The following is a 26,934-nucleotide window of genomic DNA, read 5'->3' as shown; positions in this document are numbered from 1 at the left end:
CAACCCACTCTGCCTCAGAAGCGCTCTTTGCCGCGCGCGTACCGCACTGTACTCCTCTGTGCTCAATCCACGCTGTTTCGCCTCCAAATCCGCTTTCACGCACTTTTTGTGTGTGTGGATTCCAATACGATGTGGAATTAAGTCTTTGGAATTTAGGAGGGGAGGATTGGGAGAACATGATCGACCTGCGGTCGGTCCACTGACTGCACGTTTCTGTTTCAGGTGAATATGAAACTTTGAAATAATAGACTGCATTGCATGGAGTTGGATTTTTCCGTTTTTCAGGGTTTACTTCTGAGACTGACATTGTTCTTATTTGTTTTGGTACAAATTTGGCAAATTGGGCTGAGCTACAGTGAGAATGCGTGTACCCCAGAGACTCCATGTACCTGTTTCAAGAGGGTTCCACCCTATGTATGCTTTCCGCCCTATGTAATAAAACTTTGTAGCACTTGTTTGGTGCAAGGTCACATGATGTTGCCAAATTTAAAACCTCTTCTAGATGTCATTGGTTTTAGTGACAACTTTAATCTGTTAATGAGTAAACTATAGGAATCTGGGCATGGCCGATTGAACTGCTATCCGTCTTTGTTTGCCCTAAGGGTTGAGCTCGGCTCTCGGCAGGGTGGAGGTGTTTGCACCGCGGCCTTCCGGCTGTGACGCAGATAAGAGGACACCCTTAATTGGACCATGGATATCGGCAACGACGTGGATCTGTCTAACAACAACATCATGCCCCTGTGGAAGCGTCGTACGGACAACCACAGAAGCCCGCCGGACTCGAGGAAGCCGCGGCCGCGTAGCTACCACACCAACGGAGTCACGACGGCGGACTTCCCAGATGAGGACAAGTGCGCTTTCACTTTGAGCCAGCCGGCTGAGAAACTGGTGGTTACGTCTCAGGTTGTAGGCAAGAACACGGCGGTGTTGAAGCATGTTTTACACAAACCTTCCAAAAAGTCCAGAGTCGTACGGAGTATAAGTATCGGACATTTCTCCAACGGACGCTTCTCTTTGTCAAAGTTCAAGTCCGATGGCAGTAGATCGGCCTCGTTGGACAACAAAGTGAGTAACGAAGAGTACAACAGAGTCAATCATAGCAATGGACGGACAGTCTGGCCCGACAAGTGTGTCCGCTCTCCTCAAGCACTAATTTCCAGTGTGTTCAGCCTGAACTTGCCTAAGGAGAAGACCCCGTCATATCACGACTTAGCCTCACCTGAAACGGTTCAACACACCCCCAACAACAACCACCTTGAACTGTCCTTTTCATCTCCGTCAAGCCCGTATCCTCCAGCGAGACGGACTCCTTCTCACAGCTCTACCTCCAGTATCCCCTCCCTGTCGTCCCTCACCTCCTCGGACCCCCCGACACCGCGCTCCTCCTCGCCTACCGACAGCCGGCAGCCCCTCCTCGGACAGTCGTCTCCCTCGCCTGCCGTCTCCCAAGATGCCAGGCGTGCTTCCTCTTCATCCCCCTCCCCTTCCCTTTCCCCGTGTATCTCACCCGCTCCCTCTATCGTACTCAGCACCCACAGTCCCGCCGCCCTGAAGATGGGCACCCAGCAGCTCATCCCTAAGGGCTTAGCCTCGGGTAGTCGACAGAACAAGACCCCCGCATCCGGGCCACAAGGCCAAGGGTTGGCAGGGCTTCTGGGGTTGGACGTTCCCAAGCGGACTTTAAAAACACTCAGCATGGTGGAGAGTGGGGCCTATTTCTCCACGGGAGTCGGGCACGGCGAAGGGACGGATGGAGAAAACGAAAGCCCGGGGACACTCAAGAGAGGGTTAAGAAGTACCTCCTACCGGAGGGCTGTTGTCACCGGAGTCGATCTGGAGGCCCAGGCGCTTTCCCAAGCGGCCATGAAGGGATTAGATAGCGATAATAAAACTCCTCCAGCCAACCCGGGCCTTGCTTGTATTATAAAGCCCACCAGCCCGGGGGCAACCAAGCCTGACAGCCCTACAGCTCCTACTGGCACAAAAAAGAGCAAGGTAAGCTGAGCACAAGTCTTCTAAAGATAACAGTATCATCAAGATAAGCAGATCAAGCACACGCACAGGATCTTGTGTGTTCCTCAAAGTGGACATTAAGTATCAGGGTGGAAAATAAAGTTCATGTGCAGAAATTCAGAACAAAGCCTTACAAGGACATCTATTATTTGATGCTTGGTAGACATGATGTAATGGCAGTCACAAACACAAGGGCTTTGTCATTAGATAGAGGTCAGCAGACAGTTTCTGTGTATGGACAATCCCACGTGTCGTATCTTATTTTCAGATTCCCGACAAGAAAAACAGTCTGACCCCTCAACGCACCTTTGACAGCGAAGGTGAGAGTCGACCTCCAGTATTCTATGTCATTTTCAATCCCTTTTCTCAGTCACTAATCCTTTCTTCTTGATGTCTTTCAGAAGAGGAACTGTACCAGAACTATCAGGAAAAGGCCTTACATAACGATTCGGATGAAGATGCCGATTCGGTGGACGCACCGGTTGATAACGGAATCGTGTTGCAATACAGACCGATCCGGACGTCCTGGAGCCAGCTGACTGTGGTTAGACATTACAGACGCATCTCGGCAGACATTACAAACTGCTCCTTCTGTTGTAAACAAACCCCAAAGCTTGATTCCATTTCCCCCACTCCGTTCACGTCTTGTCTCTTTAGCCGAATATACAGTAGTTGGAATGTTCGCATTCTCAAGAATGCCGTCATTTCCAGTTGGGTGAGTGTCGCTGACAGAGCTCAACCAAGAGTCCAGGCGCACTTCTTCAAGAAGAGAGAGGCAGTCAGTCAGCCAGACCTCTTTTTGGGAGTCTCATTGCCAATGCGTTGGCTACCTAATCTTATTTTGTCAGACTGAAGTTATGCATAAAATGTTGCCTTGAGAGGGACGTGCGGTCGCCCAAGTTGCGTAATGCAGTTAGAAATCGGAATGGAGGGAATGTACTCTAGGAAGAGATGAGTGGGTTTGTTTATTCCTGGGCATCCTCGCTGGCTTTTTTTTTTAATCACTTGGTGGGACGTGACAAAACACGTCCAAGGATAGACAATGATAACATCCTGTACTGATGTGAAATGATGATGGCATCAACAAATCCGTTGCAAAATCATTAACCTCTGGCTCCAAAATTATTTTAGGAGCTTCAACCCTTGCAGCTGTCCTGAAGACAATTTGTAATTTTAGTAAATGAAGTTAATTCATCTTCGCGGGCTACATAAAATGGTTTGGCAGGCCGTATTTGGCCCCCGGGCCTTGAGTTTGACACCCATGCTCTAAATAATCCGAGAACCAGAATTACCAGTTGTCTCCGTTGTATCTCCACCTTGCAGTACATTTGGCGATATTTCAGATAAACTGCACAGATTGACTTCTCAGGAGATTGCCGTTTTTTAGACACCAAATTCATCTGAGTCAATAGCTACTGATTAAACTATGGCTGAATAGTGCGAGACGTGATTAATCCATAATCCATTCCTACAAATTCCAGCGAGAATGTGCTGCCATGTCGGCAGCATTTTGTAGCAACTACCGTTTTTTTCCATGTATAATGCGCCCCCATGTATAATACGCACCCTAAAAATGGCATGTTGATGCTGGAAAAAAGCCTGTACCCATGTATAATACGCACCCAAATTTTGACTCCTACTTAAATCCGTAAACGTAAAATTATTTCAGAAAAAAGATCATCTTTGGGAACAACCGGATGTTATTCTGCCGGTCAGTATCACTGCGCATGCGCTAGCAAACTCAATAGCGAAGAAATGTTTCGGATTTGTGTAGGGTACATTGTGACAGCAAACGAGCAGGTGATCGAGCAAGCGTCTGATACGAGAGCATTGTGTTCGTATGGAGCGTGTTGGAAGTGAACAGCAGAGAAGAAAGCGCATCTGTAATGGCGGCCTCCGTATGATATCCAGATAAAAAAATAAATAAAATTGTACCCATGTATAATGCGCACCCCAGATTTTAGGACAATAAATTAGTTAAATTTTGCGCATTATACATAGAAAAAAACGGTATTTCAATCGTTACTTGAAAACATCCATAATTTGTACACCATTAAACAAGAACATTTTGAACAAGGCCGACTGGATTACGTGGCGAAGCCTCGAGGGATTTACCGGTTTGATGTAGGTTTGTTTGTTCCCAGTTGGGCGTCAGGCCAGAAACTCAGAATGAAGCAGGATCACTTCCTGGTGTCTCTCCAGCACGAGGCGCAGTCTTGGAACGTGGCCATTAAGGGAATTTTCTTGCATATTAATTTGAAGTAGAAGATGCCTCAGGGCTTTGCTGGTGTAATAATGTGAAACTCAAGTCGGACTTTGAATTCAGGCTAAGATGTTGGCAGAATCAGTTCATCTCAGTTCACAATTCACGCCCAGTCCATTCCGAAAGATTTGATTTCGATCAAACACATTTCAGATTCTTTCTCCGTGCTTACGGCCAAATGGTCCTCAATGAGCACAACCGGCGGGCCGTTTGTTATTTTTACGTCGGCGTGTCATCCGTCGCCATGGGCATGCAATGAAGATCTCGACAACAACTTTGTTGCCCGTTTCCCGCCGAGTGCGGTATGTTAAGTACTGGACTCATTATACGCTGAGACAACAGATGCAATCACAGCACACTCTTGCTATAAATGCAAAGGAGAATCCCTGCGAGGCAAATTGAAAATGGTACTCTTGAGGCCAAAAAGTGTTTTACTGACTCAAATGTTTTCTCCCAACCAAGGTCAAGAAAAGCGGTCTGTCTGATCGGATGAATCAGGAAGAATGCAAAAGACAAGAGGCTATCTTCGAGGTGATTTCCTCGGAGCACTCGTACCTCCACAGTTTGGAGATCCTCATCCGCATGTTCAAGAACTCGCCGGAACTCAGCGAGGCCATGACCAAGACGGAACACCACCACCTCTTTTCAAATATCACCGACGTCTACGAAGCTAGCAAAAAGTAAGAGATACAAACACTGTTTTGCGAGTCCGCTAAAATTAGATTCTAGGAACAAAAGGTTTTTTTTGGGCGACTCCTGTGTGTCTCGTAAAAACTTTGCGGTATTTTGCTTTCGGCCAATGAGCCGGATAATTTCGCATTTAATAGCACCTCGACACACTCACTTCCATGTGAGGTGTGTCTATAAACACCACGACATTTGCTTTCTTGCCCCATTTTGCAGCCTGGCTTATTTTCAGCTCGAGCGTAGTCGCTACCGACCCCGACACAAAACGAGATTAAGACTAAAAGGCAAGTTGAGTTAAAAGCTGTATTTTTATTCTTGCTTGGGTTGCCAGTTGTTCTATAAACCCTGATTTAGATGGAGACGTTTAACGACGTTCTTAGTCTGGTAACAACAGACTTTTAAGAATCCTGTAAAAGAGCCCAGTTGGAAACGCTGGTGAAAAAGCTCTTCCCCCCCCCACCCGTGTTTTAACATTTACACTGATGCAAAAGTATACCAAGCAGCACGTCCATTCAGATTCCTGGCGCTGGAATGTGTTTATACTAAAATGTTGTTGAAATATTGTTACACTCATTCCTGATAATGATACCACACACATAAAAATGTTGTGACGTTTTTTCTCCCTTATGACATTCATCTAAAAAAATATGTGGGTTGCATTCCAATTGTACTATCTTAGGAATTAGTCATACATTCGGATGGAATATTTAACCATTTGACGTATATTACGCCGATTTCCTCGTCGCATATCCACACGCAAATTCCTTCCCTCTGTTGAGACTCGCCGTGACCTTCTCGGACAAGTCATTCCACACACACCTCCTACCCTTCACACCTACACATTGGGTAGCTAGTATACATCAGTAACCGCCTGGGGTTAAGAGAAAGCTCATTTACTAGCATTCCTTATATTATCACCAAGCCTGTCATTTTAGCATACTTCCACAAATATTGCACATGGAGTCGGATATGATATCATGTCAAGTGACGTTGGAGTTGAACATTTTCTACCAGAATGACAACGGAAGGAACTTACGCACATCAAGTAGAATTTTCCAAAATACACTTCAGGGACTTTGTTTGTATAGAAGACTGCTGTTTTGGTTAGCAACAAAGTTCTTACATACCCTAAATCCATTATTTGTAAGGTAGTCTTAGTCGTGTCACCTTCCACATTCCCAACAGGAAGCCACAGGGGTCGGGTCTGTGAGTTTTGAGGCCACATCCTTGACCTGAGCTTAGAACAAATGTTTAGGATAACTCGCTTTGATCCTGTGTGGGCATGTCCTCATAAGGAAAGACGAGGGGGGGGTCTTAAAAAGCATTGTCTCCTAAAGATAGACATACCGTATCAAGGGTGGTTAAATGTCGAGTGGCACGCTCGAGTGGAGCAGGGCATCTTCTTTCGCAAAGGTGGTCAAGGTCGCCGTTCGTTGCCTTCCTGTTTGACAGCTTTGCATGACTCGCCAAGGCTTTTTTGTTAGATGCTGTTAGAGACCATCTGGTGCTCCCCAGGAAGAGGAAAAGTTGTTGAGTTTCATGTTGGACCGTGTCTCTATTTTAAGAGGTGTGGAGTTCCTCTTCTGTGATCTTACAAGGGAAAGGTGTTGGGGATGTTTCCTGCCTTGTGGACTCCTGCCTGTGTTATGTCCTGCAACAAAATCTTCTGCTAGCACCAAGCGGAGATGAATCAGCTTTGCATTCTCTGCTATTGTCGTTGATTGATTGGGTGGGCGGCATAGCTCGGGTGGTTAGCGACACACAAGCACTGTCCTGCCTCAGGAACTACCCCAAAGGCCGAATATTTGCAAGATGACTTCACCCCCCCCCCCCCACCCCCCGGTTTGGTCTCTATGTGGTTTCTTCACAAGAAGATTCAGGGGAACCTTTACAAGACCAATGTGACTGTCCCTGTCTTTAGGTTCTTCAAACAGTTGGAAGAGAAACACCAGCAGAACGTTGTGATCGACAGCATCAGCGACATCGTTTGCAAGCACGCCGAATCCAACTTTGATCCTTACGTGACGTACTGCTCCAACGAGGTCTACCAGCAGAGAACCCTTCAGAGGCTCTTGTGAGTGACCGCAGGCAAACACACGTATTATCTTATCTCCTCTGGATTCCATCCAGAATGTACTATTCTCAAACTTTGACCTTGGCAGTTTACTCAAGCTACTTTTTCTTACTCCTCCTCATGGTCCAGATCCAAGAATCCAGTTTTTAAGGAGGTACTGAGCAAGATTGAGGCCCACCCTGACTGCAGGAACCTCCCTATGATCTCCTTCCTCATCCTGCCCATGCAGAGGGTCACGCGCTTACCCTTGCTCATGGACGTGAGTGTCATTTAGAATTACGAGACTTTATGTTATTGCACAGCAAACAGTATTCAGGGCGTGAAGCACAAACAGCAAACTTTCAGTTCAGGTGATTTGACGTCACGGGCCGTTTGACTTTATTCTTCAGTGTCCATTATTGTTCATTTCTCGCGTTCCACTTTCATCCCTTTTGCTACAAAATGTGGTGAGCGTCTCCCAAGAGTCAACACAGAGGCCTCTAGATCCTGAGAAAGTTTGCTTTCGGTTGACTTTTTTTTCCCACAGCTGCTCTGGAGTTTCGACACGCTATCAAGCATTGATAAGGCGCCTTGTGCTTTTATAGCCACAATCATCTGATCCTGGTTTTTATTTTTTGCGTGCCCTGTCTCCTGCAGACTATTTGTCAGAAGACTCCGAAAGATTCCGCGCAGTATGAAGAATGTAAGAAGTCGTTACATGCCGTCAGCAAGGTCAGTGAGTAAACAATATGGTTATGTTATAATACGGAAAACCAGAAAAGTGGGGAAATTTGTTTCTTAAAAAAAGTCAAATGAATTAATTAATAAATAAATAATTCTTATTGAGTACCAAATCTTACTTTTTTTTTTTATATACCTTCCTCCTTATATATTGTTTTGTAGCTTAAACTAATAATATTTTTTTTAATGTGCAGGTGGTAAGAAAATGCAACGAAGGTGCCCGCACCATGGAGAGAACCGAGATGATGTACACCATTAACTCCCAGTTGGACTTTAAAATCAAGGTAGATGTTTATAAAATATGACATATTTAAGAAGTTTGACTAATTTGAGGTTTTGTATGACCTCGTAGCCTTTCCCACTGGTTTCATCATCTCGGTGGATGGTGAAGCGAGGCGAGCTGAGAGCCTTCGTGGAGGACAACGGTCTATTCCTCAAGAGGACGTCGCGGCAACAAGTGTACTTCTTCCTCTTCAACGATGTTCTCATCGTCACCCGTAAGAAGAGGTAAGAATATAACCCGCCATCGACTGTCTGTCGTTGAGTCATCAAAATTAGAAAGGCAATTCCAGCTCAAGGCTAAATACTTCCTGGAAATGATGTGTTTTTGATTATCATGTCGCGTGGGTGTGTGTTTTTATGCATCCCAAAACTTCAAATCACTCTCACTTGCTTTCTGGAATCGATCGTCCCCTGACTGGCTCGCTTAAAATTCCTAAGAATCCATGAGAAGGGCGGGGATAAAAAGAAACATTCCATATGATGTTTTTCTGGGAATGGAACCTGGAAGAGGGAGACTGAGTTGGTATGCGCAGTCCAGTTTGAATTTGGACCAGCTTTTGGGAAATGGGAGTACGAATGAAAGTAGCTGTTATAATATTGTTTTGCGCTACAGAGTCACGCAACTTGGCTGTGTGCAGTCCGTCAGAACAAAAACACTGTTGAAGTATTGGCAGGTTAGAAACAGCCATGACATCATAGGCTTTTAGAGGAAAAACATGTTTGCTAGTTGTTAGCATGTCTGCAGATTTAGCGATTCCTCAGTCAACATGGTTGAATGACGGTTCAGGTTGATTACTTGTGAACAGATTCCTGGATCCAAAGTGGGAATATGAAGTGGGAAACAAGCCCTGTGTCAGATTTGGCTGTCACGCAGCAGGAAAGCGTCGACTGTGCGGGAACACTTACATAACGTCCAAGAAGCCATAGCAGCTGGATTGCCTCTCATCTTCACTCCCTAACCTTTTCCTTTATGCTAACCTGGCATATTTTAAACAGTCAATGTTAGCTAATTGCTAATTGTGAATAGTTTATAATGGGAGGAAAAATCGAAAAAATTAAGTAACAGATAAAGGAACGATTAGCAATTAGCTAACAGTCGATGTTAGCGAATTGCTAATTGCAAATAGTTTATAATGGGAGGAAAAATGGAAAAAAAATAAAAGAACAGATATTCGAAAACAAACAGTGGAGCAACACATGTAGACAGATAATATATTCCATTGAAATCTTTTCCAAATTAGAACAAACCAGGCACAACGGCATTCCGGAAGGAATTATTTTCAATCTCAGAGTTTATACCGTATCGGATTAGGGTCACTTAAATGGTTGAAATTCGCATTTTATACAGCCACTCATATGAGAAAACTCACCACACAACCATGCAGGTTCTGCTCGCGTTCCAATTGCCTCTCGCCACCCCCGCCACGCGAAAGGCATTCCAGACATTTTACCTGTAGGGCTATCAGTCATGAAAACTGCCAAGGGAGAAATACAGAAGTTGTGTGTCAGAATATTTCATTTATTACACAACAGGTAGAAAATCCTCATTTAATTTCAACCATGATGAAAATACTATCAAAGACAATTTTTCAACCAGGCCTTGTTAGATGTGAATATTCCAGTATGCTAATGAGAAGCTAATGCTAATTGGGTTCCTCTCCCCTCTGCATCCATCATTGTTCTCCCCCAACTGTTAATTTGCAAACAATCGAGTAGGGTAGAAACGTGGGGGTAGTCTTCAACAGGTGGTCAACAAGCTTTTCGAGAACCCTCCAGACTGTAACCGGAATCCCTGACCGGACGCGACCTCGCTAGTCCAACAGTTCATATTCTTAACCGAGGGTGCAAAAACAGAAGCGTTTCGACACTCCTGTTTGTTTTGGAGCGTGCTCCCTTAATGGACACGTTGGCTCACGTGACGGCGTTTCCTCGCCAGTTGGGCCGCCGTTCCAGTCTTGAGTTGATAAAACCCACATGGGCTCGCCTTGAGCTCCTGTTTCTTTGGGCGCGCTACGTAAACACGCTTCACATGTAAGGGCGCGCAATTAGCTCCAGATGTTTCCTACCGAGCGTGTGCGCTCGCTCGCCGACAAAAGCGAACACTCAGGGACAGGTAGTCGTGGGAAATCAGGTTAAGTTTTTATTTTAACTGCTGTAAAGTGTGACATGTTATGTGGCTACTGATTGATGAGCCTCTCGAGGTGACCATGATTAACTTGACGGTCTTTAGCCTCGAAGGGGTTTAAAACATGATGGGATGAAGAAACCTGATCTCAATTTAATGTTTGGGTGAGAGGGGCTTGAATAAAATAACCAGCTGGAATTTCCGCCCTTTTCGCGTGGGGCTATTCTGGGCACCGACACAGAAAAAGTGGACATGGCAATTTTATGCCTTTGGCGCTAGTATCAGAGTCATAATTGTTGTTTTTGTAATCGCTACATCATACTCGATAAACAAAAACGATCGGTTAATAAACTGTTAAATCAAACTCGATTCATCGACAAAGTAATCGACACAATTATCGATTCTAAAAACATCCGCAAGTGACAATTCTACCGTCCTCTTCTCATTCCCAGCGAGGAGAGCTAAACAAAAAGAATTGGTTCATAAACAGTTCATGCAAATAAAACGTTATCCGATTAATCGATGAACTCATCGACACAATAATCGATTCTAAAAACATCGGAAAGTGACAATTCCACTGTCCTCTTCTCATTCCCAGCGAGGAGAGCTACTCTGTAATCGACTACGCCCTGAGGGACGAGATCTGGGTTGGCTCGTGCCAGCCCGAGGAGGTCAACCTATCGCCGGCTCGCGGCACCGCCGGCATGTTGAGCTCACGGCAAGGCGGCGCCAACCACCTCTTCCGACTGCGTTTCCAGAGCAACCACTCCGGCGAAAAGGTGCCCATGATCTTGGGGACGGACCGACTGTGAGTACACTTCTCCATCTTTTCAGTTCTTGCTCGGTCGTCACGTTTAACCCAGCTTTTTCAATGCCGGCTCTTTCGGCCCTTTCGCAGGGATATTTTGTTACACTTCCATTGTCGCCGCCATAACATTCACCTTTTACTACCTCCTGCTAATGGGACTTTGGAAATAAACTTTATTAGTCCGTCATTTTGTCTTGGCTCTTGCTGTGAGGCGAGCCGGGCGCACCGGTTAATAGTTTTATTGACGGCCTGCCAACTCGGTGGTTTAAATATGTTAAAAGGCACGTGGCTGCTTGAATCATTTCTTGACTCGGTACATCTGAGAAGTACTTTTATGTGGTTTATAGTTTTATCTTTGTTAGGAGAGGCTTTTCCCGAACTGCCAGTTCCGTCTCCCTTTTGTACAATAAATAGAGTGAAGAGGGTTTGTTTAGACAGATTATGTAACGCACACATAAACAAAGGGGATCTGTCATATATTTGGCTTGCTACGCGGTTTATTTGTTACAGCCCACGCTGGAGAATGAACAGTTGCACTTGGTTGTGCCTGCGCTGCAGACTATTTCTCACGAGAATTTTGTAATATTCCCAACTAAATATGATTAGTTTAGTTCGTTTTTTTCCAACCTATAATAACAACCGATTGTCCCCATGGGCATGATGGAGTTTAATTTTATTTGATCGTAAAAACCTTTATTAACTCTACTGGAACAATTACAAGTATTTTTTTTATTATTATTTTATTAATTTAAATGTATTTATTTTTTATTTTATTTATTTAATTTAATAACCGTCATACAAACGTATAACGACGCTAATATGGTCAGCGTACTATCTACCGTTTTTTTCCGTGTATAATGCGCCCCCATGTATAATACGCACCCTAAAAATGGCATGTTGATGCTGGAAAAAAGCCTGTACCCATGTATAATACGCACCCAATTTTTTTTTTTTTTTTTTTTTTTTTTTTTTTTTTTTTTTTTTAAGTCCCAATGATCGTCACACACGCAGGGAGGCAATGGGTCCCATTTTTATAGTCTTTGGTATGGTCTTAACTAGGCTGGATGTATATTTTTTTGTTGGCGTTGATTTCTCCGACTGCCCATAAAGGCACCACCGCGATCAGATGAAAAGAGAGGAAAGTGACGTGCGGACATGTGAAAAAGGCGGCTCTGTATGGGAGAGACGTTGAAGAGGAATAAAAACACCCTTGGAAACCAAAACTTGCCCCTCGTGACTCGGAGCCGCAACAAATGTTTCGGATTTGTGTAGGGTACATTGTGACAGCAAACGAGCAGGTGATCGAGCAAGCGTCTGATACGAGAGCATTGCGTTCGTATGGAGCGTGTTTGAAGTGAACAGCAGAGACGAAAGGAACAAGGCAAAGTGTTGTGAAATAAAATATTACCTGTAATACGCATTTTGTTATTTGCTGATTGTATTAAACTATCACATTCATTGTCAGTCAAGAAGAGAAGAGGACTATTATCCCTTCTTTGACGAAATGACCAGAGCACAGTACAAACACACTATTGTCGGTCAGTTTTGTTGTACCATGATTTTCTTAAAAAAAAAAAAAAAAAAAAAAAAAAAAAAAATTTTGAAAAAAATTTAAAAAAAATTTGTACCCATGTATAATGCGCACCCCAGATTTTAGGACAATAAATTAGTTAAATTTTGCGCATTATACACGGAAAAAAACGGTACTCAATATCAATAAAACATTCATCTTCAACTTTGATGAGTGAGAGACAATTTGCGCCTGTTTTTTATTTTCAGCTTAGTCTGCTAACGTTTGCTTTTGGTTATTTGACAAAAAAAAGACCAAAGACGTGCTTGTAATTATGTGGGGCCCGCTGAAGAGGGGACATTGTGATGAGCAAGACAAATGTTGTCCATGTCTCCACGAGGGCTTACTGCCCCCTCTGTGCACTGTGCGGTGTGATGAAAAAAAAAAACCTTCATCCTTTGATAACTTGGGAGTTCGGGGGGGCCTTGGTTGGGATGTCACAGTGTGTGTGTGTGTGTGTGTGTGTGTGTGCACTGTAGTAGTCTGGCAAGTGTCCATTCTTACAGTGGTTGCATAGCAGCGTTCCATTGTTAAACAGGCTATTTCCCACGAGCGCCAGCCACCCCCCATTCACACACGACTGTTCACTCCCTCAACCCGTCTTGATCATCTCGTGTTTGCGCTATCTTTTGTTTTAGGTCAGAAAATAGCTCTCGCTTCCGATGTCCATTCTTTTCGAATTAGTGACTCAAGCCCACGTGAGACATGGAAGCGGTCATCATTGAGTCAGTCGAATTAAATTGGAACGAACTATGGAGGTGCTTAGACCTCAGTAAGTTGATGTCGTTTTTTTAAGAGGGCAACTTATATGCATATTTAATTTATTAAATTCTGGTGTATGAGATACTGACACCCCAAAATTGACCGTTGTCAGCAGGATTCGAACCTACGCGGGGAGACCCCAATGGATTTCAAGTCCATCGCCTTAACCACTCGGCCATGACAACTTCGATACGATCAGAAATACAAATACGAAAATGAAATGCTAAATAAATTGCTGCAAGTGCTTTACATTAACCACCAAAAACTATGACAGAAAACTGTTGGGACTGCGAGGCAAGAGTGACACAATCATTAAACATGAGCCCGTTTTAGGGGGGGGGATTAAACTTGCCATTGTCTGTGCTCTTTTGTTTTGGTGCCGTGCACACGTTGGCGTGACCCCCATTCAGTGAATAACTCGTCGTCTCCGGGCTGGAACAGCCATTGTCACACAAAAAGCCATGCAGCAAACCAACACAGTTGTTAGTCAGACGTGAATTTCCAACACACAACGGTTGTCATATTTACGTTTGTTAGCATGATGCTATATTTTGGGTTTTGATTAATTTTGCCGTTCTACTCTGGTTCAAATATGCGTTTCCCTTCAAGTCATGTTTCCGTCAAGCGTCGGAAAACGTGCTTTGACCCTTGCTTTGGGTTGGGGAACTGCTTAGGGAAACAAAAAAAAAAGGAAGGAAGGATAGAAGAAGGCTGTCGTCGCTCTTTATCTAGCCGGGAAAGAAGCAGTAAGGAGATCTACTGAGAATGGATTTATGACGCTTCACATTCTCTCGTCCTTTTGTCGTTCACCTAACCGGCCTAACACCTGTCTGCACCTAAACACACACACACACACACGTTGGGTATGTACATTCCACAGATAACCATGAAAGCGCCTGTCATACACATATGCGCTCCATCCATACGCTACAGTTCGACATCCGCCGTCCCCCAAAATGTGTTCAGCTGCGTCCCGGTGGCAAATGTGGACATGTGTCACGATCGCTATATTAAAAAACAGTTGTCTTTGCTCACTACATCAAGTTACGAAAGCATTTGTTGAGTCTTGTTGGATGACCTGGTTGTTAGGTAAGGTTGCACTTGGAGTTGGTTAATGAATCGCAAAGCGGCCATTTTGTGATAAGAATTGGAGTGTTGGGTGACGGTGCTTAAGTGAAAGCACGTGTCGCACAAGTCGGCCACCTTAAAGATGTTAACTCACAAATTGTGGGCATTTATGATATGACCATGCCATATAGATGTTTGGAATTTTTTGGGGGAATACTCAGTCCCCGAAGCTAGTATCATTAAGCAGCTTGGAATTTTACACGTGTATGACTAAGGAATGTAAAAATGAGGTGTACGGTTTAATGATGGTGAAAGGTTCACCCTGGAACGAATTAGATCAACTTCCTTTGTTTCCTATGGGAAAATGGGTTTGGGATAAGAAAAAATCAATAGTGTTCTGATTCTGCTTGTTTTTTAAATTGAATAAATGTTTCATATTCAAATCGTACTCATTTGAACGTGGGCAAAAGTAAATTGTTTAATACTCTACAAAGGGTAACGCAGTAAATTACCTGTATGAACATTGTGATCGGTTAACTTAAGCCCGCTGAAAAATCCCAATTGTGTATCGTCTCATATTTATGGGATACTATGACCAGTAAAGATTTGCAACACCACGTGTCCTCGAGCCCAACTGAAAAACAATAATCCAGGCTGACTCACGGGATAACCTGCGCTTAACTTCCATCAGCATGTTCCTTCATGTTTTATGAGTCAGCTTCAGAAAACACTCATACTCAAATCCCTTCACTCTTGAGATCCTCACCCTCAGCTAAGTGGGATGTGGGAACAGGTGAAATCCAGAGATAAAGTTTCGTGGAAGCTGATCTGCGTGGCTCCACCCACTGTGCATGTTTTCTTCCCATGGATCAGACAAGAACGAAAGAGAAATCGCTTAAGTCCCTCAGTGGCCTCCTGAGATTTTTGCCTTTGTGCTGCTTCTGTTCAGCTTGACAACCTGACAACACACCTCTGTTGTCTCCAAACCTGCTGAGCCACTCAAATCCACTCAATGAGGCCCATTCTGTTGAAGCTCTCAAAGCTCCCCATGCACATTCAATTTATTAGCTACACTAGCACCATTTAATACTGGAATAAAATATGCTATTATAAATTGCTAATTGACCCAAAGTGTTTATTTTTTTAGGAACGAACGCGCTAGGTGGATCAGCGCCCTGGGCCACAATGTCAAGAAAGACAAGAATCAAGATAGGACAAGTAAGACAATATCGCCCCCGTGTGGTCGTTGAATAGAACACCAATGGCGACCAAAAGGAGTGCTTAGGAATTGTGTTGTTACAGATGCCATGCAGGTGGAGGTGACCAGAACCTACACGGCCAAGCAGCCGGATGAGTTGTCGTTGCAGGTGGCTGACGTGGTGCTTGTCTCACAGCTGGTTGAAGATGGTAAGAAAACCAGAATCCAAAAATCTAATCACGCAAACTCCCCACTAAACTTGATGTTTCTCTTTCCGTCTTTGTGTCAGGCTGGTACGAAGGCGAGCGTCTACGTGACGGCGAGCGCGGCTGGTTCCTGGCAGAGTGCGCCGAGCCCATCACGTGTCAGGCCACCATCGAGCGCAACATGCAGAGGATGGACCGCCTGCAGGGCCTGGAAACCAACGTGTGACGTTCAGGGGACCGTAAAAGGGACGTTTGACTGAGCCAGTCCTCACGTTAGTCCTCGGTGACCATGAATAACAGGGATGACATAAGATGGCCGACATCTTATGAATAACTCATAGGTCCTTGAGAAGGTGGCATCAACCTGGTGCTGTCAAGGTGTCCTTAAAAAACAGACAGAACTTATCAGGACAAAAGTATTGAGACCCAAGACCATTGCACCAACAGGAGACTTGAATGATGAAGAACCCTGTGAAATAACCCAAAATCCAGGACAACTCCTCCCTGTTCAGGTTTAGAATAGTCAATAGATGGCAGCAAAGCACTACTTTTGTGTAAAAAAAAAAAAAAACTCCTCTCCTCAGCATCAAAAAGCCACAAGATGGCAGCAAAACACTACTTTTGTCTTAATGAGTTTGGCACTGAGATTCCACAAGATGGCAGCAAAAGACTACTTTTGTCTAAAAAAGCTCATCAACTTCATACATCCTTGGCACCAAAACATTTTCAACTAATAAAAAAAATTGTGAAGGCTGAAGAGAAGTGTGTTCCATTACTTTTGTCCGTATAGGCCATTTGGTGGGGAGGCAATGTTGCGGATTGCTATTTTGCGCATCAGGTGGAAAATGCCATTTATTAAAAGCTGAAGGTACTTTTTTTTTTTTTTTTTTTTTTTTTTTTTTTTTTTTTTAATCGAGAGACAAAATACACACACACACACTTGGTGACGCACGAGTTTGCTCTCTTGCAGCTTAAGGTGCCAACAAGACCATCTGCCACAGCTGTGGGGGTGTGGCAATGGAAAAAGTCCTTTTGCATCCACACACCCAAGATTTCATCTTGTAACCATGAATTGCAGTAACTTGTAAATCAACTGTGTACCAGTTGTAAATATGTAAAAAAACAAACAATTTTTTTTAAATGTTTTTCAAATACAATCGAAACTTTGTCCTTCATCAAAATTTCGTAAACACTCTGCCATGCTATTAAATGAGAAACTGTGCCTAAACTTTTGACTTCTACTGTAAATGCTGTAAAAGAAATTTTTGATACAGCTCCTTGTCCGGGGTGTTTTCGATTGTACAGCTGTACCTAATGAAGTGTCCGCTGATTGTATGTATGGCACATCAAGTCATAAATAATAAAAGCTTAATTGTTGACCTATTGGAAATGATTTATATGGCATCGATTTTTCAATAAGTTATTTTGATGATGTAAGTTTTTGACCCGACCGCAATGATAAATGGATAATATGGCAATGCATTTTGTACTTCAATTCAAGTTTGGCAAACACTGAAGTGGAGTTTTATTTCATATAGTCGTAACATTTAGACACTAAATGACCGACCGGTTTTGCACATTCTATATACGTTTGAGGTGACTATTGATGGGCTTTGAAAACCGCTTTCACTTTCTGTAGTCCGACTTGTAAGAAAGCACCAAAAAATGCGTGTGGTTTTCTAATAAATACGACAACTAACCTGCGATTCTTTCACTCCGAGCTAATTGTCGTCATCATCGTCGTCGTCATTGAAGTATTTGTGTTGTCCTCTAGGGGCCAAAGGCTTGTCATGGCCTCTGGCTCCGCCCCCAGCGCTCGCCGCTGATGTGGACGACTCCTGCGTGGTAATGAGATCGACGATGGCCGTGATGACGGCGCAGTCTTTGGATTGGTGGTTCTTCCAGTCCACAGGGGCCGGCCTGCGGATTTTTTCTTCCAGCAGAGAATTAAGCGCTTGCTTTAGGCTCTGGAGAGAGAACAGATGAGACGTTGATTATTAAATAAAAATGAACAAATACATTTCAATGAACCAATTAGGGAAAATTGACCATGGTTGTGCTATATTTATATAAAAATGCTTGTTGGGCTGCTTTGTATTACCTTGACAAGATGAGCAATGCGTGCCGGCGACCTGAAGACGATCCACTGGTCCACGGCGATGGTCTCCTGGTCCTCGTCCTTCTGGATGCTGATGTCGCCGCCGAAGAAAAGCAGAGAGAAGGGCGACACTTCGGTGCAGTCGTACAGGAAGATCTGAGGAGATGAGACACGAGGCCTGATTGGGGGATTTGTGATTAGGTGGTGAGGTTGAGGTTTATTCCAAAAAAAGGTCAGAGCTTGTAAAATTGGCGGTGCAATCTATCACAAATCGGCCAGGGAGTTGCAGACTTGGCGCGGGTAATAAATACATTCTAAAAAGGGCTGCTTAAAAGGCAGTCTGCATTCAAGAGGCACATTTCATCCTGGAAGCTCCTTGACAAATACAATAAAATCATAAAAAAAAAGGAACGAGAAAGTGGAGCCGACCGCATCAGCCTGTCAGGGACAAACGCGTCACCGCACCGTGACGTCAATACCACGCTTCTCTTGTCTCTGCGTGCGTGTGCAGTCTTTGAAGCATAAGAGCGTTTGAAAGGCAGCCTTTTAATCAAATATTCATTCGGGCTAAAACTGCCAACCTTTAACCACTCGCCAAGCTGAGACCGCGTCCAAAGCAGAGGCGACACACACACACGTCTAAACACACAGTAAGGCGAATGAAAGTCTTTCTTACGCTGCTGGTTCTCATTTTGAGGTGATAGATGAGCCACTTGTAATTGAAGTTGGTCTCCTCGGAGTTGACGGACTTGGGGTGAATGTTCACCTGCCCGTCGTGCTGTGTGTACACTTTGACCCTGCACGAGATAACAAAAACAAAACAAAAATATATATATATTTTTAATTTTGTATTTTTTTTGTTTATTTATTTTGTATATAGAGAGAGATGAAGCAATGGTTAAGCCAGCACCAGCAGATGGCCCTGCTCATGATTGACTTAAGTGGAAATCTCTATCCTCAGGTGTCATGCTACTAGTAAACAAAAGCAGACGGACCATTATTTTAATTGTGTTTGCAAACTTGGAGCAACTTTGGATTTCATTAGGATGCTACTGCACCAGTTGTCTGTCTGTTGTTGTTGTTTCAGCTTTTAACTCCTGCCAAGACGGGCTCAGAGGGAAGCGCGAGGAGCGTTTCAGACGGCCACGTTCCAAACAGCGCGGCGTGAGCCTGACAAAACCATCGCATTGACAGCGGGGAACAATCTGCTCTCGGTCGGACCGTCTAGCTTGCTCGTGAACTAAACTTATGAAAGGCTGCGTAAAGCATAAGTGAGTGTGTCATAACTTTGAAAACATTTGTGTGGGGATTCATATGAATGATCTTTCTCACCCGGGCCTCTTTTTGCTATGCATAGGTCGGATCATGGCTACTTTAGGATACAAGCCGGCTACAATCACCGCCTTGATCAGCTTCTCGTTATCTGAGGGAAGGCAGAATGTCAGTTTGGTATAAAACATTACTTTTATCCATTGAAGAGCTCCTCCTATCTATCTACCCGAGTTGACGTTAGAGTTGGGGTCTTTAGGGTCCTTGCTGCTGACGAAGCCTGCGTTCCAGAGATGTTCGGCAAACTGGCCCTTCATGTTGTGCAGCATCTAAACGAGACGAGGAGTCAAGACGGGGGTCACGTGTTCGCAAAAGCTAACCGGGTCCAAGAGTCTACAAATAAAACGCTCATCTTTATTTCCAACCTGGAGTGTGTTGATAGACAGGAAGTTGTCCCAGCAGAAGTTTTGCTCGCGCCGCCACCGTTTCGCATCTTGCCAGCCCTGACCAATCGACAAATAATGATTTGTGTATGACACATTACAAAAAACGTGATCAGCTCTACTACCTGGAAGGCATAGACCACAGTAAGGTGGTCGCTTTTGGAGTTCCTGGACAGCTCTTTCCTCCTCTTGTCTGCCAGCGCCTCTTTGCCCTGTGAGGTCACAATGTCACACCACGGCTGCTTTTACGTACGAGGGGCGGCGACCCTACCAGAGGGATGAAGAAAGGGTCTTTGAAGCTGAGGCAGGCGGCGATGGTGAGTACGGGGTCGAGGCAGCCTAGCAGCGCTCCGAACAGGATGAGCTTTCCGATGTGAGGTTCCACGGGTAGGCGGGCCAAGTGGAAACCCAGCGGCGTCAGATTCTCCGAGTGGTCCAAAGCGTTCTGACGCACACGAAAAAGATATTTCACTCATTTTTCAAATTTTAAAAAAACATTATTTTTTATCTTACCAGGACTTGGAGGTTCTTTATGGCTAGATTGACAGCCTGTTCACTGGGCGGGTCCAGAGCTTTCTGCAGGAAGTGAGCGATGCCCCCGAGCTGCAATATCTAGATAGAGAATACAAAAGCCAAAACACACTCATAATAGAATAAGCTCACACTTGTTCTATTATTCCTGCTCGGTTAGCAAACGGACGCATTAAATACTTTCACCTGCCGGCTTCACGACGAAAATGTATTCAAATGCCTCAAAGCTGAACCTCAGGGGCAACGTTAAAAACACACTCAATAAAGCCGCCGATGCAAACAATCGACGGGAGTGACCTTTCCCTTCGTGTTCCATTAGCATGCGCTGAGGCGGAGAGTGAGTGGATTGGGAGGCTTTCCGGAGCGGATGAACGACAGAAATGGCAATCCGTTGCTAAAAGAGGCGATGCCCTCGCCTCCTCCAGAGGGCGCCGTGTGAACGCTAAGTCCTTTGTGCTAAGTACAGTTATTCAGGTAAAAAAGAAAATCTCTGCAGAAAAAAAAAAAAAAACACATTAACAGGTCCTCCAAAAAAATGTGAGGACCTTTCAGCCAATCAGAGACCTAAAAAGTTATTTATGAGAAAGCACCTGAGTATAAGTCACAGGATCAGCCAAACTGCAAAAAAAAAAAATGTTGGGGAAAACAGATTGAATTTTAAATGGCCTTGATGTGTCAACGATGCTGACAAATGTGCCTTTCCAACAACTCGGCGCATGCGAGAAGATTTGTGCTTTGAGAAGAACGCCTGCGATTGGACGGCGCGTTACTAGCAAACGGACCTTGATCTGCAGGCACAGTTCCTCCAGCGGAGTCCTCATGATTTCTGGTAATTGGTAGGCATCTAAAAGGCTGGCTCGGAGACCATTGTACAGATGATAGCACTTGCCGGGGCACACTCTAAGAAGAAGAAAAAAAAAAAAGCTTAATTAAGAATCAGTTTCATTAAAATGCTTTCAGCAAGCATCTCATGCTAATTGGGCCTGGCTCCGTTCTGAGAAGCTTTCGCCTTTTCTCCTTTCGGACCACAAACGGGGATGATAAAAGGAAAATTGGCCTGTAATCACAGCGGCCTCGACAGCCTTATATAAAATGGACCGCCGTGAGTAAACAAAGACAAATCCATACGCCGCACCTGCCAGCGCGACCTTTCCTCTGCTTGGCGTTGGCCAGGCTCACCCACTCGGCCGTCATGGTGCTGATGTTGTTGTTGGTGTCGAAGTTGGTTTCCTTGATCTTGCCTCCGTCGATCACAAAAACCACATCATCAATGGTGATGCTGAAAGCAGTTGGAGGAATGGAATGAAATCAGACGGAAAGGCACTTCAAAGCGAGCGCTTCGAAAATGCTTCGTTTGGACTCGGAATCGTGCTGGAGTAGAAAATAAAGTTGAGCCCTAGGGAGGAACTTGGCACCTATTTTTAGTGATGGAGAGCGCGGTCAACTTCTTTCATTTGTGCGTGAGCGCAAGAATAAATCTTCAATTAGTCAGGCCCGTTCAAGCCATCGCAGTTCTTAATCTTTACTCGCCGCTTTGCAGCCAAGTGAAATTGGGAAAAGCCTGGTGCAAAAAAAAACATTTGTCCCGGCAGGTCGCTTACCTCGTTTCGGCTATATTGGTAGCAATCACAATCTTCCGCACCCCAGGTGGAGGACGCTGGAACACCTTGGGAGGGAGCGAGGGAGACGAGGTTGAGATTGGATTTCGGCACAAACGGAGGAGTGAAAATAAAACCGGACGTGGAAAAAGAGATGGAGGCGGCAAACACTGACCAGCGTCTGATTAACGGTCGGCATGAGCGAGTGCAGCGGGATGATGACAAAACGATCTGCAACCACAGACCAGGCTTTAATGATGTCATAAAGTCATGTGACAACTGTGAAAAGATGCATTTACCTGATTTGAACATCTGCTGCGCCATCAGCAAATCATTGAGGCTGCTGATGTTGTCCCAGCCAGGCAGGAAGACCAAGATGGCTCCTTCCTGTCCAACGTAAGCAAACTAAGATGAGGACAAAAGAATTCTCCTATCCTCCAAACTTATTTATTCGCGGCTTCTTATCCAGCCCAATTTGTTATCACCCAAGTTGACATTTGCCGCCAGATTCATTGCGAGCGCGTGTTGGGAGACAACTTGAGCGTCTGTATTTTTATTTATGATTGATGGATTTTCATCATTTCATAGCCGCGGCTTTTAGACGAGGACAAAGAAATACGGTGGGGATGATATTAAATTGGCTGAAAATAACCCAGCAATTCATCTTCTCAATAGGAGCCGAAATAAATTTAAAAAAAAGCATTTTCACCCGCCAGCCAACTGTGTTTAAATTACAGCCAATTATTAGTATTGGTCTACAGAGTCTTTTATGAACTCTTAGAGGAAAATAGAACAGTCATGTTGACTTCCTATCTCCCCCAAATGTCCATTCATGGCTGCACGTTATTGGTCTAATTATGGTGCACCGCAGGCATTAAATAACCACTCGGCCGCTTCTTCTATTCATGAATTTGTCACGGCCGATCAGTCGCTTTTATCCATCTGACATACGTCGATCGGCCACTCGGGCTGAGCGTCGCCGTGACTGACGGCCGCAGCTAAACACTAGTCAGTCTTTCCACGACTACAGTAATAAGCGCGGTGCTGGAAATTGACCAAAAGAAGAGGGAATCAACATTCAGTGAGGGGGAGCATCTGTTCAATGGCTCATTAGCGCCGACCCGCTGCCCAGTTGTCGTGTCATTTTCTCTCATCTTATGTCTGGGCGCGCTTGGATGGATCCTAACCCTGCTGTTCCTGCCATCTGCTCTATAATGACACTCGGTTTGGATTTGGATAATATTGCGCAAAATGTACCTCGAACTTACCTCATCGCTGAGCACAATACGGCGGATAAGCGCCACGATGAGGTCCAAGTCGATCTTGTCGTCGCCGTCCAGAGTCTCAAGAGCGGCGATTGTGCTCTCAGAGTATCTGGGAGGAAAAACAAGTGACATTGTATTACACAATATTACCTCATCCCTAATTCTCCAAACCCACTTGTCCTGGAGCGTGCGAGCATAACAAGGCCAGCTCTCTTTGTATTCGTCCTCCTTCGCCTTCTTCTCGGGTCTGGAGTGGCGCCCCTGCCAGAAGCTTCTTTTCCAAGCGGGTCGGCGGTCGTTGTTTTTAGGCTGATATCTGGTGGAGAAAAAATAAAAACAGGTTCAACAATCAGGGTCTAACAGTGAGATGTGAAGGTCATATTCTACCTCATCATCTCCACAATGTCCTCAAGGAGGAACTCCTCCACTGGGAACGTAAAGCCCGGAATGTGGATCATGGGGCAGTTGTCTAAAAGGAAAGAGCGTAATTATTTACGACATCCGAAAGATAAGAGCTGGAAGATGATGCTTGTCGTGGAGGACGCAAATACCAAAGTACTTGGAGAATTTCTCTGCGTTGAGCGTGGCGCTCATCAGGATGACCTTGAGGTCGTGTCGCACGTCGAGTAGGTCCTTGACGATGGTGAGCAACACGTCAGATTGCAGGCTTCGCTCGTGGACCTCATCCAGGACCAAGTGACTGATACTTGATAAATTCCTGTCAGGACATGTTTTGGGCATTTGATATAAAGATGCTCATCTGTGATGAAGTTCTTGGGTTCGCTGAAAATATTTTTGCGTCATACTTTTCGGATAAATGTATTGTAGCGACCTCGGCCCGTAGCTGAGGCACAATACTTGCAGCCTTTGGTCTGACTGCCCGTAGCCCTAAAATGACTCACTCAGGTCAAGTCGTGCCAACTTTGGGATGAGCGCAAATGAGATAACAAAAGCCGACACTCTCGCTTTGGACCGAGGATGCGAGGAGGAGTGGGCGGGGATGACTCAACTGTGTGTGCTTTCTCTGCCTAAAAGGATGATGGTGGGAGGGGGGTCATAGTAATCTTCCTGCCAACTGACAGCAAGCGTAAATCAATGAAGTGGACTGACACAGGGAAGAAAAGTCAAAAACGAAACGCTGGAAGGCGGGACACTCACGAGTCTGAGCGAAGCCACTGAAGAACAATGCCCGTGGTGCAGTACAGGATTGAACCTTTTCCCCGTGGTAACTTGCTGGAGAAAGACAAAACTGACTGAATTTTCCAAATTAGTCCGAAATAAATTTTTGGGCATTTTGCACTTACCACTGCAAGCGAATTTGGTAACCGCACGAATTTCCATTGCCAACCTGTTCCGCCCTCTCAGCGGCCACACGCTCGGCGACCTGCGTGAGACGAAGGTTAGCCAGAGAGTCGAGCTAAGCGACGACGTGAGCGACTTTGGCGTACCGAGATGGCGCTGATGCGGCGAGGCTGCGTGCAAACCACACGGCACACGGAGCCGATGCCGCGCCTGATGTAGTCGTCCAGGATGAACTGGGTCACCTGGGTGGTTTTCCCGCAGCCCGTTTCGCCGCTCACTACCAGAACTTGGTTGGAATTAATCAGCTGGACCAGCTCCTGATGGGGCAACAATGTCGATATTGTTAATTGGTAGCATGATCAAATGAAACTCATATCTCAGATTTCAGAACGAACCTCTTTCTTCCCGTAGGATGGCAACTTCTTTCTGAACGTCTGTGGAAAAGGACAAAGACAAATTCTTAAGCGTTGAATGGCGATGAGAGAAACACCAAGCTGTCACTCAAACTCACCAGCATCTCCTTATACTTTGGGTGTGATTTCTTACACTCGAGATCTCTTTTCAACGACTCATCCAGCGCAACATTTCGGGATGTTTCATGGAGTAGGAACTCGAGATCTTTGTCATTCCTCTTCACTTTCTCCTTGGCTTCATCCACCTTCACTTGCTGCCGCTCCATCGCATGATCATTATTGTCGTCATCATTGGCGGCAGCGGCATCATCATTATCATCCCAAGCGTCAGGAATCTCATCTTTAACTGCCTGAGAGATTGAACTATGGAGGGAAACAATAAAAACAAAATCAGCTGTCTTACACAGTCACTAAAGTATTCATTATAATTATTGCGTTGCCATTCTTTTTGTCTCTTATCTATGTACTTCTTTTACATGGTTAGATTGAAACACTGCCACAATAAAATATAGTTGGATGTCAAAATGTTAGTCATGAGTAAATAAAAGCAGCGGGATAGTGCCTGAGGATAATGCAGATAATAATAATACAACATTAATCATAAATGCAGACCGTTTCTGGTCTTCCTCTTCAAATTTGATCTTCTGTTTTTCCTCTTCACTCATGTCCCCATCAAAGTAGCTGCACGAAGCACATTGGTCACACACAGTTATGCTGTATCTTGAATATTAATAATTAATATAATAAAAATAATAATTCTATTCTATTCGGCAAATTTGCTTCGCCTTGTGCTTTACTATTGTTTTAATCGTGGAGACTACAAAAGCAGTGATTTTCCCCATGAATGAAAAAGTATTTATTATATGTAAAAAAGCTTCTCACCAGTGACTACTTTTACTGGAAGGGACACGCCAGCTGCCCGACGCAGAGCCTCTCGCATCACTATTTGGTCTCTCCAAACCTGGCTGGTCATTCTGGACGGAGTCGAGCAGCTTGATAATGTGCTGCTCTCTGGTCTCATCCATCTGGACCACTGCCCGCTTCACACATGCAGGCAAAATGGGAGAATTAAAAGGAGAAATGTTTGTGAAACTTGTCACAAGTTCTACGCGTTATTCGAGCAGTGTGGTTCTAATAAATCCCCCCAAAAAGTTCCTAGTCAAGTGTGTAAACATACCGATCTCCGGTCAGCCTGTTTCTTCCTCACGGCTCCGTGTCTTGCATACCACAAGCCAATTTCTCGGCCTTTCAAATGTGAAGGATGACGAGAAAAGGTGTCCTGGTCGGGGCCGCCACTATTTCCACCTCCCCGGTTAGCTCTTTCTCTGCTGCCATCACGGTAGCCTCTACTGCTCCCCCTACTACTGCCTCCTCTTCTGCCTCGTCCTCCGTCTCCGTACTTAGAACTCATGCCGCCGCAAAAAAACACGAGCGGCGTCGGCATAAAATAATAGAACTTCTTAACGCGCGTTAGCCAGCAGCATTAGCATTAGCTTGGCACTCGGCGGTTCAACGAAGGGAGGGGCCGAGATTACATTCAAAACAAAACCCTTCTGCCAATGACGTTTGCACAATCTATAGTTAATTTTCCTGGTGTGTTGTTGGGAAACAATACAATAAACGAGCCGCAATTAGCCATTCATAGACATGTTTCTATCCAGTGTATCGCACATTTGGACGTCACCATTTGTTTGTCGCTTGTAAATGACGTTGCACGCTCTGATTGGTTGACGTGAAAAGGGGTGGTAATACAATAATTAGATAGATAGATCAATCAAAATAAATCAAATCAATTTTTATTTGCCAAGTTAGATTAAAGCATGCCAAACAAGGAATAGATAGATAGATAGATAGATAGATAGATAGATAGATAGATAGATAGATAGATAGATAGATAGATAGATAGATAGATAGATAGATAGATAGATAGATAGATAGATAGATAGATAGATAGATAGATAGATAGATAGATAGATAGATAGATAGATAGATAGATAGATAGATAGATAGATAGAAACTCAGTGGTGGTATCAGTCAATGAGTAAAAGTTATTTTATCCACCTGGGAAACCTAATAAGCAAGAAGGCGTCTTTTTAGTTACTTGTGAATAATGCACCTGGTGATAAATTGCAGGTTCCGGCATCTATTACGATAGAAGATGCCATTTGAGGACATCCATTGTATTGCTTTGTGCTGTGGAAAAAACAAACCTAATTTGTGTTTGCCAAGAGCTAGTAAA

General features: G+C 44.6%; 2 protein-coding genes and 1 non-coding gene across 4 annotated transcripts; 1 reads left to right on the top strand and 2 right to left on the bottom strand.

Moving 5' to 3' along the window:
• On the top strand, positions 1-17,159 carry LOC119132117 (rho guanine nucleotide exchange factor 26-like). 2 transcript variants are annotated; one of them, XM_037267068.1, is made up of 14 exons: positions 1-190; positions 603-1,995; positions 2,282-2,333; positions 2,415-2,557; positions 4,739-4,956; positions 6,885-7,037; positions 7,167-7,296; positions 7,674-7,748; positions 7,952-8,041; positions 8,110-8,264; positions 10,763-10,972; positions 15,520-15,590; positions 15,675-15,779; positions 15,860-17,159. In XM_037267068.1, the coding sequence occupies exons 2-14, from the start codon at positions 691-693 to the stop codon at positions 16,000-16,002; spliced, it is 2,850 nt and encodes a 949-aa protein (XP_037122963.1). In that variant the 5' UTR covers positions 1-190; positions 603-690; the 3' UTR covers positions 16,003-17,159. The 2 variants fall into 2 exon arrangements, with proteins under 2 accessions (XP_037122963.1, XP_037122961.1); XM_037267066.1 differs by having other exon boundaries at positions 1-222.
• On the bottom strand, positions 13,408-13,489 carry trnas-uga. The gene has a single exon. It is a non-coding gene; the product is annotated as a tRNA-Ser (tRNA).
• Positions 15,487-26,395, bottom strand: dhx36 (DEAH (Asp-Glu-Ala-His) box polypeptide 36). The gene is made up of 27 exons (XM_037267065.1): positions 25,873-26,395; positions 25,578-25,735; positions 25,308-25,376; positions 24,794-25,058; positions 24,678-24,716; positions 24,429-24,599; positions 24,285-24,364; positions 24,139-24,213; positions 23,532-23,698; positions 23,368-23,449; positions 23,156-23,296; positions 22,984-23,089; positions 22,015-22,102; positions 21,891-21,946; positions 21,719-21,783; positions 21,253-21,396; positions 20,900-21,017; positions 20,100-20,198; positions 19,858-20,031; positions 19,712-19,798; positions 19,569-19,646; positions 19,373-19,472; positions 19,207-19,297; positions 18,551-18,671; positions 17,878-18,030; positions 17,477-17,743; positions 15,487-16,159 (listed from the first exon to the last, which is right to left on the bottom strand). The coding sequence occupies exons 1-26, from the start codon at positions 26,137-26,139 to the stop codon at positions 17,498-17,500; spliced, it is 3,240 nt and encodes a 1,079-aa protein (XP_037122960.1). The 5' UTR covers positions 26,140-26,395; the 3' UTR covers positions 15,487-16,159; positions 17,477-17,497.
• Positions 26,396-26,934: the final 539 nt, after the last annotated feature.

The sequence above is a fragment of the Syngnathus acus genome, chromosome 13 (genome assembly GCF_901709675.1).
Source record: "Syngnathus acus chromosome 13, fSynAcu1.2, whole genome shotgun sequence".
In the NCBI taxonomy this organism is placed as follows: Eukaryota; Metazoa; Chordata; class Actinopteri; order Syngnathiformes; family Syngnathidae; genus Syngnathus; species Syngnathus acus.
The sequence above is the reverse complement of the archived record's forward strand: the minus strand, read 5'-3'. Positions and strand labels throughout refer to the sequence as shown.

What these genes read in the sequence shown, in the direction of transcription:
- LOC119132117 (XM_037267068.1), top strand. Translation starts at nt 691, where the DNA reads ATGGATATCGGCAACGACGTGGATCTGTCTAACAACAACATCATGCCC. An exon ending in GTCTACGAAGCTAGCAAAAA is followed by an intron (nt 4,957 to 6,884) that starts GTAAGAGATACA and finishes CCCTGTCTTTAG; the next exon opens with GTTCTTCAAACAGTTGGAAG. An exon ending in AGAACCCTTCAGAGGCTCTT is followed by an intron (nt 7,038 to 7,166) that starts GTGAGTGACCGC and finishes CTCATGGTCCAG; the next exon opens with ATCCAAGAATCCAGTTTTTA.
- dhx36 (XM_037267065.1), bottom strand. Translation starts at nt 26,139, where the DNA reads ATGCCGACGCCGCTCGTGTTTTTTTGCGGCGGCATGAGTTCTAAGTAC. An exon ending in ACCAATATAGCCGAAACGAG is followed by an intron (nt 21,397 to 21,718) that starts GTAAGCGACCTG and finishes AACTGCTTTCAG; the next exon opens with CATCACCATTGATGATGTGG. An exon ending in ACCCTTTCTTCATCCCTCTG is followed by an intron (nt 19,799 to 19,857) that starts GTAGGGTCGCCG and finishes GTGACCTCACAG; the next exon opens with GGCAAAGAGGCGCTGGCAGA.